Genomic DNA, 17,244 nt, shown 5'->3' on the forward strand with positions numbered 1-17,244 from the left:
GGTAGGAAAATTCAAACAATCTCTTGGTTATTAAAATAAACAACCTACCAGTAGAGGGTTCTTGTCAAATTGCCTATTTCACACTCAGAAAAATATGGAACACCAATGGATTTCATCTAAGCCCATGTACGTAATATGAATGTATGCCCAAAGGAATATGTTTAAGATGCACACCAGGTTTTAGTCATAATAGAAGTATTCCTTTGAGTCAGCATTACATGTGTTACGGTAGGAATTCATCCTCCTCTCACCTGAATCACAGAATCATCAGAACTTGAAATAAGAGTCTTCCCATCGGCTGTGAACTGGATATGCCGTACAGCTTTCTTGTGCCCAATTCTGGACTGGAAGATTTTGTTGTTCAGAAGTTCTAAAATCTTCAAAGTAGAAAACCACAGAAAATTAATACAAAGAAATTAAGCAACACTGTAATTATTACACCCCAGAGATCTTAAACTAAAATTAGACTTCAGAAAAGTATAGAATTTCCATCTTGTGCTTCCAGTTTAACTATGAATGGCGCACAAATGAATGGTACACACAAACACACATGTGAACACACACGGAAACACACACACGCCCAAAATAAAACACCCACTGCCACGACCAGATGGCAGTAGGAACCAGTGCTCCTTCTGAGTACTCAACTACCCAACTCATCAAACAGATGGCTCGGCCTCCAAAAAGAAAACGATGTTTAAGATGGATAAGGGAGAAGAAAGAAAAAAGATCCTAAATGAAAAAAGGTAAGCTCTTAATAAAACACAGAAACAAAGATAAAAGGCTGAAGAGGAGGACTGGTAAAGGAAAAGAGAGGACGAGAAGGCTGAGGGGAAGTGCAATAGACTTAGGAGGGCCAGAAATGAAAAGGGCAAATGCAGAGAATTAAGAAAGCAGTAACAAAAACTCAAAAACTATGTAAAAGGCTTTCAAATGAACTCTTAGCAAGCAAAAAAAAGGTAAATGTTTCTTGCCCAAATTAAAATTGTCTTTCCTGACAAAGAGGAAAAATATTTTTAGCCAACATGATTTTAAGGTAGCATGGCACTCCTGTAGTCCCAGCTCAGGAGGCTAAAATAGCAGGATTGCTTTAGCCCAAGTTTGAGCCTGCAGTGAGCTATGATCCAGCCACTGCACTCCAGCCTGGACAATAGAGTGATATCTCATCTCTTTAAAAAAAAGAAGGCCGGGCACAGTGACTCATGCCTATAATCCTAGCACTCTAGGAGGTTGAGGCAGGTGGATTGCTTGAGCTCAGGAGTTTGAGCAAGCACCTAGACCCAGTCTCTACTGAAAAATTAGCCAAGCTCTATGGTGGGTGCCTGTAATCCAAGCTAGTCAGGAGGCTGAGGCAAGAGGTTCTCTTAAGCCCAAGACTTTGAGGTTGCTGTGAGCTATGATGCCATGGCACTCTACCCAGGACAACAGAGTGAGATTCTGTCTCCAAAAATAAAGACTGAAACAAATGATTTTTATTATACTACATTCTTTGCCTTATGACCTGATTCTATTTTTACTTATTTGGTCTTGCTGAATAGGCTTTCAGGTGAGCTGATATGCTTCTAACACCAGAAGCAGAACAGCCAGGGTTGGCAGAGCAGGCAAGCATAGTTGGCCCTGCTGATACTCCCAATGGGCCTTATCAAGACCAAAATGGAAACAACTTACACCCCACCTGACTGGGCTTCCACGAGAAGGAAGAAAAAAGGCTCTTTGCATAGTTAGCTAAATCCGATGATGCCTATTATGTGGAAAACAGCAAGAAAACTAGACAGAGCATAAAGATGACAAAACGTACGAGGAACAGTAATAAAGGCAATCTGAAAAATATACAACCAACTGCATATGATGATTTTTAGTCTGACAGAACAATGACAAATCACTCATAGAAGGATTTGTTTATTGTGTAAGTGTACAATGGCAGATATAGGGTTCATTTTAATAAATAATTCTACTCCACAGAAAGATTCTGAACCCTAGAACCGAATACCTGAATGGCTCCATCTTCATCTCCAAGGGCAACATACTGATGATGCGGGCTTAAGCAACAGCAACTCACTTGAGCTTCAGTCAGATAATCAATCTGACCTGTCTTTCCATTAATGAGCTAATGAAAAATGAGGCGCAATCAGTTATGAGGCTGTACGAGTAGCTTTTGTTCTTCAGAACAGAGGCTTCAATTCAAAAAAACACAATAAAACATAGAAAATAACCAACAAGAGCTCCCAGGGGAACAACAAAGCCATACCCTAGTCTCAGCAGCTGCCTCGGGTACTTCATGCTTTCATTTCATTTCACTTAGGTGGTTCAAATACATTTTCATAAAATAAAACAAGCTTTAAAAGGTTTAAAAGCAGCTGCTGTGCCCACCACCTGAGACACATCTGTCTGATTTGTAACCCCACCGCTAGCTCCACACCCTGTTTTCCATTTCTTCACAAAGCTCATTTCTAATAAGGCCAGGGCTTCGTAAAATGCATTTTTCTGACTTTTTTCCAAGGGAGTTGGTGCAGTGAGACTGAGACAAACATAAGAAGATAAATCCAAATTAAGATGGGTTTTATATCCTCCAAATCACCCACAAAACAATGTAAATGAAGATTCTTTCCCTTTTGGAGGTTAGTGAGGGGATATTAAAACATTGGTTAAGGCTCGGTGCCTGTGGCTCAAGCAGCTAGGGTGCCAGCCACATACACCTAAGGTGGTGGGTTCGAATCCCCAGCCCGGGCCTGCCAAACAACAATGATGGCTGCAACCAAAAAAAAAAATGGCCAGGCGTTGTGGCGGGCGCCTGTAGTCCCAGCTGCTTGGGAGGCTGAGGCAGGAGACTGGCTTGAGCCCAGGAGTTGGAGGTTGCTGTGAGCGTGATGCCATGGCACTCTACCCAGGGGGATAGCTTGAGGTTCCGTCTCAAAAAAAAAAAAAAAAAAAAACATTGGTGAAGAACCCATAAGCATCATTTGCTTGGCTGGGCTGACAATGCTTAAACTCAATTTCATAATCTTGAACCACTACTAATGATCATTTTTTTAAATCTCATGAATAAAAATGTCTTCTCACTCAGTGAAAATATGTGACCTAGGCACTGGCCCCATATGACAGAGGTGTCAGGTACAAACCCAGCCCCGGCCAAAAAAAAAAAAAAAAGATGTTAAAAACTTAATTCTGTAATTGGGTAAATGAGGTGAAGGCTATGTTGATTAGTAGGATGTAAGCACTCCAATTTGTACAAATAATCAACACACTGAATCCCATAATGGTATGAATGTATTTATGATCTATGTACAAATGACTTAATAAAAAAAAGTGACCTAAATAAATATTTCTCAAGAATATATCAATTGCCAAATACCTCTCTTAGTATCATAACCAAAAAAATCTTGAATTATTTTTCAACATGAAATAGGCAGTTATTTTTGTTTCAGGTATGAAGTTAGAGGGTCAACAACCACAAAAATCAATTTTAAGGGCTCTTTTAAGTAGTAACTAAAAAATGTTTTGTTCACTTAAATGAAACTATTGGTCAGTGTAACTATTCTCTAACTCTCCCACAACCACTGACATAGAATAAAATGATACTTCTATAGTCAGATAACTTTTTTAAGTCTAACAGTTACGGTAACTCTGTAAGGAAGGTTGCACGACTTTCTTTTCTCTAGGAAAGAAAATACAAGCACGAAGACACTGACTTTGACAAGAAAACTGTAGTGGAAAATATTCCAAGGGAAGAATCAGCTTGCTAAAGACAAGTTACTAAGTATTCACCTTCAATTCCACATTCCAACTCATCCCAGAAATACAGGGCATTAGAAGTTCCTAATCAACACATTGGGGATAATAAGAAAACTTGCAAAACGCTGAAGAGGCCCTACTCAGGGGTGTGTTGTAGCCTCTGGCCCCCGCCTCAGATGAGAAGTAAACAATTTACTCCCAGGAATCTTTCTCCTGTAGACCCTATAACCAGCACAGACTTTTGAACATAAAAAGGACTTTACAGGTAAAGAGACCAAGGATCAGCAGTGATGCAATTTACTCAACATCACAAAACCAGATGAGGATAAAGTCTGAACTTGCACCTAGGTCTCCTGAGTGAAAAGTCACTATTCTCTCCACCCTATCAAGCTGAGCCCTGTGTCTTTACAATGTGCTAGGCTCTGTCCTACCCTCTGTCTCAATCCCTTGCTACCTCTCAGAGCTCCCGCGTGCATGCTCTATTTCCATCTCGTCTTCTCTATCTGCTCCTCTCTCTCTCCAGCTCTCCTTCACTGTCTCATCTCATTCTCCCTCACGATTTTCATGGAGAATGCTCCCTATCTTTCAATACCCAAACCAAGGAAAATCAAATGCAAAAAGGGCATCAGATCACATTATCAGTGCTAAAACTTTTTTCCAAAAATTAATAAAGCCCTTCTAAAACCTATTTGGAAAAAATTGAACTCCGGCTCAGCGCCTATAGCTCAACCGGCTAAGGCGCCAGCCACGTACACCTAAGGTGGCGTGTCCGAATCCCCAGCCCGGACCCGCCAAACAACAATGACGGCTGCAACCAAAAGAATAGCCGGGCGTTGTGGCGGGCGCCTGTGGTCCCAGCTACTTGGGAGGCGGAGGCAGGAGACTTGCTTGAGCCCAGGAGTTGGAGGTTGCTGTGAGCTGTAATGCCATGGCCCTCTACCCAGGGGGACAGCTTGAGGCTCTGTCTCAAAAAAAAAAAAAATGAACTCCAGTTGTATTCATGCTCTTAAAGGCTAGTGAAAGGTCCTAAATAAAAAATATACTATGAGAAAACAGACCACAGGCTCATTAGACCTCCCTTATGAGGGGGGTTCTGTCCTTTCCAAACCTGTTTCTCAGGGATCCCTGAGGGCGAGGCAGAACATCATACTGGTTCGCATACAAGCCAGGCCAACGCCAGACCTTCTATGGCCACTGCTCTTATCACCTCTCTCGGCCACAGGTTTCTGTTACTCAGCTCCATATGCTGAGACCTGCTAATATGGTCCATACCCAGCTGTTCTGCCTGGGCTGGCCATGCAAGCAGGCTCTAGTGTTTGAGCTTCCATGAGGTATTTGCTTTCTCTTCCCCTGTGTAAAAATGCCTCAATTGCTATGCTCATTTCCCTTGCACACTCCGTTGGACATGTCCAGACCCCTCTTGTGGAGAAGTTCAAATTTGTCCTCATTGATTCCTAACCTCCATGTAAATCAAGGAGTGTGATCACAGATTCCAACAGGAGAAGAGTGAAGTTTCACCTTACTGAATTCTAAATAGAGGCATATCTGAGTCTTTGCCCAAGACCTCTACGTTTACTCACTAATGTCTACGAAGCATCTGTTGGATGCTGTACAATTGGTTTTGATCCCAAGTTCAAAAACAAACCAGAGAAACTGTGAATTGAGAGTTCATCTACAACAATTTTTCCAACTGTTTTCTTAAAAGTACTCACTTGTAGACGTCTTTTATTGTCAACTGCAAGAACCATCACTTCATTTTCTTGAAACACAACATCTACTTCTTGCTTTAACACTATATCGTAGTTCTTACAGACTTTCTTTGTCTCCCAGAGCTGATTAAGAGATAAGAGAAACAACCAGTTCATCCTCTGAAATAAGGTAAAGACAAGTCTTCCTCTTAAAGCAAGATACAAACCGCTTCACAATTAAAATATCTTTGATGCCAGAAATTTTTCGCTAGCTTAGAATCCAACAATAAGCATTTATTAACATTAATCTATAGTAAAATGCAGTTAGTATGAAGAGCTCTAGAACCAAAATACTTCAGGGAGAATTCTAGTAGCAACTGAAGTTGTGACTTGGGGCAGGTTACTTCGCCTAGCGCTTGCTACTCAAAGATGCTGGTTCTCAAATTGTATGATACCGATCCACAAGATAAAAAACCTGCACCAGAATGTTAAACCCATTATATCACTAGTCATGCAGTAAACCGTGTATTCAGCGATGCAGCTTATTTTTTTCTTTAACAAGACTTTCTTGATGAAGAAAGCAGTGCATTGATTTATATCCTGGCTCAAGGTCATTGACCCTGGCACCTTACGCAGCACTGGCCTTTCCCAGCTTTCCTCTGCCTCACCTTTGCCTGCCTGTTTCCTCAGCTGCAAAAAGGACTGTTGTGGGAATTAGCAAATTAATACATACACAGTACTTTGCGCATTATTTGGCATGTAGTAAGCACTAGATAAACTTTAGACACAATGAGTATAAAATGCTGTATTAGATATTACAGGGACCAACTCGGGTCCCTGGTCCCAAAGAGTTTATAATCTATGAGGTGTGAATAAGTCAGGGGAGCTGATGAGTATTGGAGGTGAGGAGTAAATCAACTCTGTATTTGAATTCAACTCAGAATTTGATAAGCACCATTAGAAAACGACCAAAATATTATATGGCATTAAGAGAGACAGACATTCCCCCAAATGAGGAAGGCTTCAGGCTGTGTGTAGGCTAGTTAGGATTTCAACAAGGAAGGATGTGGGGAAGTAGGGTATTCCAGACAGGATAAACACTTAAGGAAGCAGGAAGGAAGCGCAGGGTGTCTAGGGAATACAAGCGTCCGGTGTAGGTTCCCTATAGGAACAAACTGGTAGACAGACTTTAGCAGAATGAGCCACGCTGTGGAGAAGCTTAAAGGTAGGCCCAAAAGTGTATCTCTACTCTGGCAAACAAGGGAGCCTCTACCTGTTTTTGAGTAAAAATGACATGACTGTATTGTACATGAAGAAAGTATCTTGGAAGCAGCGTGCAGAAAAGCACGAAAGAAGACTTGTGGCAGAGAGGCAGCAGGTAGAGAAGACCTGAACTGGGAAGCAGGAACGAAAAAGGAGAGATAAATGATGAAAATTAAAAGGATGAATCGATTAGAACTGGCAACTAATTAGATATGGAAATTCAAGGTAAAGGAAACAGTCAAAAATTACTAGCTCAGTGCCTGTAGCTCAGCTGCTATGGCGCCAGCCACATACACCAGAGCTGATGGGTTCAAACCCAGCCTGCGCCTGCCAAATAACCATGACAACTACAACCAAAAAACAGCCAGGTGCTGTGGCGGGCACTTGTAGTCCCAGCTACTTGGGAGGCTGAGGCAAGAGAATCTCCTGAGCCCAGGAGTTGGAGGTTGCCGTGAGCTGTGACGCCACAGCACTCTACTGAGGGTGACATAGTAAAACTCTGTCTCCAAAAAAAAAAAAAAATTACTGAGGAATCAAATGCAATCTATTTAAATTAGCCAAAATACACTTTAATCATTGGACTCCCCACAGCACTGGCCCCAGGGTAGTGCTCAGTGAACATGTAGTGAATGAGACTGGTACTGTCCATAATGGCACTCCTCCAGGGTGAATATGAATCTAGCAGTTTCCTGTTTTACTTTCCTCAATGCTATCCATCAATTTCTTAGTTTGTAGGAGGTTTAGCTCACCATCAGTAAATGTTTAAAATGAAAGTATTTCTCACCCTGATTGTCTGGTCGTCAGAAGATGTCAAAAATGATGATCCATCAGGAGAAAACATCACTCCATGAACCCAACTTAAATGTCCTCTGCAATCAGCTACCTTTAGACATGAGTCGATATTCCACAGCTACGGAATAAACACAGCATAGAGGGAATCACACTCATAAACATTTTGAATATAGCAGGAGTATTGAAAATAGCAAAAATGACCCAGCATTACCACTTATACAAATATAGCTCAAAAACAAATTATCAAAAATAAAAAATGTCTTATCATAAAATTATTTAGTGCATTATTATTAATAGCAAAATATTAGAAACAACCGAAATCCCCATCAATAAGAAACCATCCAAATAAATAGTAATCACATAATGGAATACTATACAGCCATAAAAATGAGAAAACCATCCTGATAATGACTCTAGGATAATAATAATCTCTAGGATATTACTAATAGATAAAAGCATAAGTGCAGAAGAGTATACATACTATACAGTAACTACCTTTATATAAGAGAAAGAAAACTAAATACATGAACATATAAACGAATACAGCTATACATATATATGTGGAGAGCGGCAAGCCATGAAGCAGCAGGGCCCCCACAGCCTGGGGAACATTCAGGGAATGAACCCCCAACTGCTCCTCCTCCATTCCCAAAACAACCATATTTCTTTCTTCATGCTTCCTTTGCCAAAAGTCACATAGCTTTGTCCAGTTAATTTTTAAGAACTATGCAGAGATCCTTGTGATCTTTCCCTTCTTACTTCTTGTCATATGTTAACGAAGCTGAGCAGAAACCATTAACAAGATGATTTGTCTTTATTCGAGTTATTTACATTTTCCAATCATACTGTAAGACCAAAAATATGTCTTTGTTTATGCTACTTCCAGGGAAGTATGCTACTCCCCATGCTACTGTCTATGCTACTCCCCCCAAGACAACCCTGTGCAGATGCTATAAAATAAAGCTAGTTTTGTGCTTTGGGGCTGGCTGCAGCCATCAGCTCAGTCAGACCTCCCGATCCCATCTTCTGTCTCTGTGCCTTCTCTCATGCTGTATTTTTCTCAATCCCCACCAATTCCACTCTGGTTCACTCCCCTTCCCTGGGCTGGTTTGCGAAAGAAACACCAACAAAATGGTTACTGTGGAGGAAAAAGTAATGAAAGCAAGACTTCTCTGAATATAACTTATAAAGCTTTGACCTTGGAATCATGCGAACAATTTATCCATGTTAAAAAAATTAACCTAAACAAATAATAGGATGAATATAAGCAGCTTCCATATTTAGACTATTTTCCACTAATACTGTCATTTAACCTTCATTTCAACTGAGTGCAAGATCCCACAATAAATGAATGTACTAATTATAACATGCACACATTTCTCTTGTTATTCATGCTTATTACAAATTATCAGTGTCTGCCACCAGCCTGGCTGTATTTTGTCCTGGGTCCTGCTGTAAATTACTCAAATATATTCCAGTCTAATGAAGTACCATATGTGCCTGAGTCCCTCTCATTACACTTTAAATTACAGAACTACATTATCATTTCAGAACTAGCATGGACAAAACAAGTACTTCATCACATGCCCAATGGTTTTCATTCAGTGAGTTCTATGGTTATGAAGTAATTATAGGAAATTTTTTCTTCCTTATCTCTGGAGTCCAAGTTAGAATGCACAGAGCTAAAGGCCCAAAATGAAAGTGGTTCTCCAACTGAACAATCCTCTTTGAAAATCTTCTCCTTCATCCCACCTTGGTCTCCCTATCTCTCCCCCATCATTTCTTTGTCACTCAGAGCCTTCAGAACCAACTCCTTATATTTCAAGAAGGAAGACATTGTTTGCTGAGGCTTTCTAAGGATGGCAGAGGATAGAATTTTAGAAGTGACGGGAAAGGAGGAGTTGCTACTCCACTCCTTCTAAAAATTCTGACAAAACCCAAAGAAGAGAAAACTCTAACCACACCCACCTCAAGGATCTATGGGTTAAGTTCAAGATCTCCTAGCAGATCAGAAATTTCTGATTCAAAGCCTCTGCCAAAGAGACCAATGCCAATATTACTCTACTCTTCCCATGGTTTCAAACAGGACTGGAGCTTTTTCACATTCGCTGCCTCTACAGGATCTCAGTGGGGAAGTTCTTCAGTGCTGTGTGCCCTGCTGTACTCAGAACTAGGAGGAGCCCGTGGAGCTCATCCCCCCACTCTCATCTGAGCTTAGGAACTCTCCTCCAGGGCCTTCAGAGTAAGAGGCAAGGCTGGGCAACTCACTAAAAAGCACTGAAATGAGCACAGAGCACTGAAGAAGTATGTGCAGGAGTCCAAGTTCACTTGAAGAGGAGCTTGTGAACCAAGTGAACCAAGTCCCCATTTTCCAGACGAAGGGCCATACTCATCTTCTTGGAGCTGTCATCTGAAAGGGGCTTCAGACTACCTGCGGTAAAACCAACCTAAGGAATGAGGAGCAAGAAAGCTTGGAAAAATTAATCAACCTATCTCTGAAGGAAAAACGTAACTCATTGCTTTATGGAAAAATTAATATAGCAATTTACTAGGTGGAATTCTTCCAGAGCTAGTTAGATACAGAGTCTGAATATAAATTTAGTAAGTGCAAAATTATAAATACAACAAGTGACGTATAAGAGTTATTTTATTCATCAGTCTTGGCTTTGAATACCCTATCTTATCCTATTCAATGATCTAAGAAATATGAACTGAACTCATCTCTCTCCATTTCCTCTCAGAGGAAGAGACTCTGTGCCTATACTATTTAAGAAGCTTCATGTACCTGTGCCGTATGGTGCACACCATGTTTTTGTTCTGGGAACCAGTGATCATGCCACTTTCTCAGACTCCAGCATGTCAGGCATTCAGTAAATGCTTACAGAATGGTACTACCATTCCCTGTAATAGTGTCAAGTCAAGTCTTCAATCACTATTAAAGTAATAAAGCTGGTTGGCTATATGGCTTAATATCCCAAAGTTATAGGTCAGTATGCTAGCAAGAAAATACAATTTCTCAAGAAGCATCCTCAGCATTTAATGGTTTAGGCAGCCCATTCTCTGTCATCCTTAGCTCTTTGGAGACCCAGACTTCACAGGATAAGTTCAACTACTTACCTCTACACAGTATTGGGACAAAGCCACCACAGCCAAGTGGTTTTGAGGGGAGAAGTCACAGTACTGGATGGTGCTCTGATGGCCTGTGTGGATTTCTGCCAAAAGGCCACTGGTATGAATGTCAAAAAGCTATCAACATAAATAGAGATATCTATGAAGGCAAAATATTTTAAAAGATAAGCTATATATCTATATACTGACACTAAATCTAAATTTATGTTTAAAAGATCTCCTCCCATTGCAAACTTAAATCCTCAAAAAAATACAACTACTGGTAAGTAGCATAATTACGGAGTCATTAATAAAATAAAAATATCCATGTTCTTTTAAATACTGATCATCTTGAAACACATTTTCTTTTTCCTTTGAGACAGAGTCTCAAGCTGTCTCCCTGGGTAGAGTGCCATGATGTCATAGCTCACAGCAACTGCTAACTCTTGGGCTCAAGCAATCCTCTTGCCTCACATTTTCTATTTTTAGTAGAGACGGGGTCTCACTTTTTGCTCAGGCTGGTCTCAAACACGTGAGCTCACGTTATCCACCCTCCTGGGCCTCTCAGAGTTGCTAGGATTACAGGCGTGAGCCACTGAGCCCGGCCTTGAAACATATTTTCTATGAAGAAAAATTTATCAGAGCTGATCTCTCAAGCTGGCCTAGACAGAAATAAAAACTTTTGTGAATAAATGAATGGACTAGCCAAATTAATATCCACAGCAGTTCTCCCTAATGCTTGTTTAGTCAAAGGAGAAAATGTATACTCATAAATAAAGATGATCATTATAGAACAGAGGTTTGCTAAAATAAAATTAGCTCAATCATTTCCATTTCTCTCCAGAGCCACAAAATTACTTTATTATAATTAATCATTTCCCATTTTTGAACCCTCCAAAGCTACTTTTGAGTCATTCAAGCTTCTTCAATTTTTGAAAGATTTTTAAATGTTAAATATGGTCTTCTAAAGTTTTTGCAATCAGTCCCTTAAACTATATTGCATATTTTAATTATGCTCTTTAAAATAGTAATATCCCTTACTCATAGCTTTTTTTAAAGAACCATAAATCAGAAGATCTAGATCTCCTATTCACAGTCTAACTTTGGACAAACTGTTTGGCTGCTCTGAACCTCAGCTGCCTCACTGTTATCACAGGGTTACTGCAATCTGCTATGTCTCTTGGCTATTTATATCAAAAGAAATTATATGTGAGAACATTATGGGCACCACAAATGTAAGCTACTATTAGATGTAAAAAAAAAAAAGAGGAAGGCATGTTCTTATCATTAACTTTTTTTACATATCTTCCTCATTTACTTTATAAAAATCTCACAATCTTGTTCAGCCTTTGATGAGCCTTTCTCTCCAAAAGACTCAGCAATTCATAAAGTTTTAGGGTTAAGGAAGCAATCTGAAAAATCTCCTAAACCAATGTAATTAAAATTAAAAAACAGGAGCTATACAGAAATGTCTTAAATACATTTGAAGAACACTGGACTTCACAAATATAAATTGGTTCTGTATCAGAGGACTTCTCAGAACCTCAAATATGTTAGTTCACATTATGTACCTCTAATACAGGAAAGAAAGCCATGACAGTCCCCAAATCCATGTGACCATCTTTTCTCATAAGGCCATACATACCCTTTAGAGCACAATTCTAAGGAACAGAGAGGGTAGAGAGCCTGCCCAAAATCACACAGCTGGACTTTATTTAGATCAATAAACAGTGTAAAAATGCAAAAATTAATTTTCTTTAAATCAGAATAAATCTGGCTTTTTAAAACACAACTACTTACAAAGATTTTATTTTTTGCCGCCACTATTATCCTAGCACCATCAGCAGACCAGGAGCAGCACTTCACTATGACTTCCATATCCTCGGGGGGGTCCTCTGAGTTCAGGAAGAACTGCTTCACATTAATGCTTTTCTTCTCATTTGCTGATCTTACATCCCAAAGCTTCAGATTAAAAGAACAAAACAAAACAAAATACGTTTCACTCCCAAATCACACCTCTAGAATTCTACCTGGGTTAAATGTCACAACGCTTACTCACTTTACCTGATGGATTATTTTTACCTAGCCATGAATTTTTATAAATGAAGTACTTCAGTTTCATTCATCATCTTCCTAAAAAGAAAATATCAGATGCACTACCCAAAATGAAAAATTAAATAAAAAGTTAATAAGTGTCTTGCGTGGTGTGGAGAAGGCTAAGATTAGGTGTTGATGGAAAGGACGGTGATGCAGCAGCCAAAATGAAGAGACTCACTTGCCACTGCTGCCCTCTGCTGTGCCAGACATGAAGTACACGTCACATTTACCCTATGCACAGCAGAAGGGCTACTCAGGATCCAGTCTAAGCTGGGTTATAATCTAGCAAAGCAGCCAGAAACACAAGTCCCTGAAAATAGAAAACGAAGATATGCTGAAAAAAAGAAAGATTCCTGGGAGGGTGAAACAAGAGAATTACTTAAGCCCAAGAGTTTGAAGTTGCTGTGAGCTATCCACCACAGCACTCAACTCAGGGCGACACATTGCGACTGTCTCAGAAAAAAAAGAAGACTCCTTGCGTGGTTGGAGGAGCTAGATAGAAATCCTAAGGACTCAGATACAAAATATTCTAAACCCCACTCACCAGCAGAATCACTTGAATAGCACAAAACACAAGGGCCTTTAAGAAGATCCACCTTGACTCCTCTGGACCTTCAGCAGTGTCCCAGCATCACAGAGAGATAATGGATACCATGGTTAGACCAAAAGTTGGCCAAGGATAAGAACAAAAAAAGAAAAAAAGAAAAGCTACTTCTCAGGCTTTAAGTCAGCTTCTACAGCACAGCTCCCAAAGAAAAACATTATTTGTCTGGCCTGGTACATTTTAAATCTCTCTTGAGTTTAGAAAAATTTTATATATACTAAAAAATATGGCCAAAACCAAAACCTTTCCCCCTTGTAACAACTGTAGATAAAGGAAAAGACACTTAGCCTTTCAAAAAAGAAAAACCATAAACACCAGAAGCTTCAGTTACGTCAGCCAGAAGACAAGAGAAGTCACACCCTGTTTCCTTATTAATATGAAAAACAAAGCAACAACTGCTTGGCTTTAAGAAAGAAAACAGAAACTAACAAAACTGAATTTCATTATATCTGCCTAAATTATATCTTCTGCTTCTCGGCCTGACTTCATCTCTTATCCAACCAGTGATAAAATTCTACATATTGAGGGACCACATAAACTCATACTGGCATTTTATTTTATTTTTTTATTTTTTTTGCAGTTTTTGGCCAGGACTAGGTTTGAACCTGCCACCTCTGGTATATGGGGCCAGCGCCCTACTCCTTGAGCCACAAGTGCCACCCCAGCATTTTATTTTGAGCAAGTCACTGCACTGTATCTAGGGTCCCTGTGCACTCTGTGCCATGGTATACTTTAAATGGCTATTTGTAAATAAAACTCACATTTTGAAACTGTTTCTAATCAGAGCCTTAAAACACATCCTTGTCAACATGATACCTTACAGAAAGCTTAGAAAATTACAAAGCCATTTGGGGCAGGACATAATTTTACAGTTCTCATCCTCTCAGAGAGAGACTTTGACCTTGAAATGTTGTTACCTAACATCATTTTGCGGAGCCTCTGCCTACTAGATGTCACTGTATCACTGCACACCAGTCGATGATCCTGGCTTAACAGCACTGCGGGGAAGCCACCACGATCATGGGCAGATCTCACCTAGAGGGCAGTAATGTCGGTCCCCTGCTGCTAGTGCTCCGTGCTCTACAATCACACCGTGACACTCACAGGAATACAGAAATCAAAATCCTGCTCCCGATAAATGAAAACCTTTACAAAATGTCTCTGTGAAGTTGAAGGTCTTAGTTTGACGTGAAAAGACAGAGGGAAGTTTTATCGTCTTTAACACGTTCATTAAACACTAGGCTAGTCACTCTGAGCCTATAGAAAGGAATCAGCTAGAGAAAGTACCCTTGAGGAGTTTACGAATCAGTCAGAGAAGACAGGCAGGTAAATGACTCTGACACAAGGCAGGCCTGTCAGATAGGTCACTGGAGAGGGAAAGACACAGCACAGCGGGAACGCTGCACTCAAGCTGAGGGCGAGGGGACACTGTGTAGAGGAGATGACCGCCTCACTCTACTCCCTGAAGATTAGCCTACCTTACACCAACTTCTGGTTGGTGTCAAAAAGATAAGAAGAGGGTGGCGCCTGTGGCTGCAAAGGAGTAGAGCACCAGCCCCATATGCTGGAGGTGGCGGGTTCAAACCTAGCCCTGGCCAACAAACTGCAAAAAGAAAAAAAAGAATACTCTAGGGCTGAGTCTAGACGAAGGGGGGAGCATCAGCTAAAGTACAAAACAGGAAAGCAAAAGAAACGAGGCAACAAGCCCAACGGCTGTAGCATTAGGTGCTCACGACCTCTGACAGAGACCTCACCTGCCCTCAGAGCACCCTCTGTGTGCTGTTAGCACTTAGTGGTTAGTCTGTGCACTTACCTTCCCAACTCACTTCTAAACGACTCCAGGTAAGAAAGTATGCGTTTTTGGTTTTTAGTATTTAAGACTCAAACATCTAGTATAGTACCTGACACATGATAAGTAATAAATGACCAAGGAATACATTTTAAGTGAAAAGACAGATTAGTCTCAAGAGTCCTCACTCATCTCTACAGGTGAGTAGAGGTAAGTGTTACTGAAAGAAACAGGATTCAGGTAAAAGATGGAGATAGAATATGCTATAGTTTGAATATGGTTTGTCTGTCTCAACCGAAACTCATGTTGAAGTCTGATCCCCACTGTGGTGGTGCTGGGAGATAGGGTCTAGTGGGAGGTGTTTGGATCATGACGGTAAATCCTCCATGAGGAAGTGATGCCACCCCACTAGGCTGAGTAAGTTCCCCAGGAATGGGTTAGTTATAGGAAAACAGGTGGTTAAAAGAAGAGTCTGAAGACTGATGCAGTGGTACAGGCCTGGGGTCCCAGCTACTTAGGAGGCTGGATAGAAGGATCCCTTGAGCCCATGAGCTCAAGGCCAGCCTGGATAACACAGTGAGATTTCATCTCTTTAAAAAAAAAAAAAAAAAGGAAAGGAAAAAGAGTCTGGCTTCCTCTGCTTCACAATCTGGCTTCCTCTCTCTCCAGATGACCTCCTTGCATGCAACCACCCCCCTTCCACTTTCCATCATAAGAGAAAGCAGCCTGAGGCCCTTGCCAGAAGCAGTTGCCCAGTTCTGGATTCTCCAGCCATCAAAACTATGACCTAAATAAACTTGTTTCTTGATAAATTATCCAGTCTCAGATATTCTATTTAGAAACACAAAACAGAGTAAGACAATCTCCAAACTCTCCCCAAACACCGATAAAATAATAGTAAAGGCGATTTTTCTCTTGAGGCATAATCCACAAGATAAAGGAGAATAGAAAAAGGGACAACAGCAACAAAAACCTAAAGGCTAGAAAGACGGACGAGTAATATGACGATTTCTAAAAATTAAATTCTGAGCCTCCAGTGGGAAAAACCAAACAGCTCAACCACAGAACTCCTAAAAGGCTCAGGAAGTGTTGGCATCCAGTGCCTTCTGGTGAAGGGGAAGCTTAGGCAGGAAGAATCTTTAAAAGTCCATTGACTATCCTCTCCCTACTCTGCAGTCCAGGTAGACGGGGCCCTACAGTCTGATAAGGAACAGCAAACTATTCCATACCCAACACAGGTGAGAGCAGGGTCACCACACTGAAAACAGGGAAATTTTAAAAGTCTGTATTGTAAATGTTGAGATCTCTGCCAAAGTATCACCTCAGTAGCAATCCTCTCAGTCAGATTTATACTCTATCAGTAGGAGGCCAACGATTTATCTCCACACACAAGATCAGATCCAGACTGAGACTCTAACATGAGGACTTCACCATGAACACACGACAACCAGATAATCCACGGGGAAACAGTGTGTTCACAATTCCCAGTCAACTTTTTGGTTTTATAAGCCTCAGGACAGCCCAAGAACATTCGTGGACTGTGGGGAAGAATCCAAGAAAAGAATAAAATTCTAAAGAAGTAATATAAAGAGGAAATGATTAATGAAGCAAGGAACCAAGGAGGAAGGGCAGAAAGGAACAGTAGTTAACAGGGGACTCTAGGGCACTGAGATGGCAGCAGAGACCTTCTCCAGCAATTTCTGAGGGGGTCATTAGTAGATGGTTTTAAACCTCTGAATAGGCGTGAGGTAAAGTTATCTCTGCAGAATGAAATGGTAATGGGGTTAAGAACAGCAGAAAAGAGTTAGACTAGGCAAATAAATTAGGGATGATTTAACTCAGCAGTAAAGAAGGTCCAGCTGAGTCGCACAGCCTAGATCTGCATGATAACATATACATGGCCTGGTTTTACAACTTTCTTGAACATTCAGCACCTGATAACAATATAGCAATGCTAAGGATTAGGATTATTTTAGAATTAATCCTTTCAGAATTTGGAATGAGCAAAGGAGATAAGATGGAAAGAAAACTTGGCTTAAGACATACAATGCCTTCTTCTAAAGTAATTCACTTAGTAAAAACCAAGAAATAGGCTCGGCGCCTATAGCTCAACCGGCTAAGGCGCCAGCCACGTACACCTAAGGTGGCGGGTTCGAATCCCCAGCCCGGAC

At 40.7% G+C, this 17,244-nt stretch overlaps 1 protein-coding gene across 1 annotated transcript in view; it reads right to left on the reverse strand.

Moving 5' to 3' along the window:
• Positions 1–17,244, reverse strand: part of APAF1 (apoptotic peptidase activating factor 1) — a 73,179-nt gene that overhangs the window by 16,546 nt on the left and 39,389 nt on the right. The window contains exons 17-22 of the mRNA XM_003783326.3: positions 12,384–12,545; positions 10,593–10,721; positions 7,468–7,593; positions 5,445–5,564; positions 1,991–2,107; positions 252–377 (exon numbers count right to left, since the gene is read on the reverse strand). Coding sequence (XP_003783374.1) covers positions 252–377; positions 1,991–2,107; positions 5,445–5,564; positions 7,468–7,593; positions 10,593–10,721; positions 12,384–12,545 — 780 coding nt within the window. The remainder of the gene's footprint in view (positions 1–251; positions 378–1,990; positions 2,108–5,444; positions 5,565–7,467; positions 7,594–10,592; positions 10,722–12,383; positions 12,546–17,244) is intronic.

This window comes from Otolemur garnettii, unplaced genomic scaffold (genome assembly GCF_000181295.1).
Source record: "Otolemur garnettii isolate 467f Iridium unplaced genomic scaffold, OtoGar3 scaffold00007, whole genome shotgun sequence".
Taxonomy (NCBI): domain Eukaryota; kingdom Metazoa; phylum Chordata; class Mammalia; order Primates; family Galagidae; genus Otolemur; species Otolemur garnettii.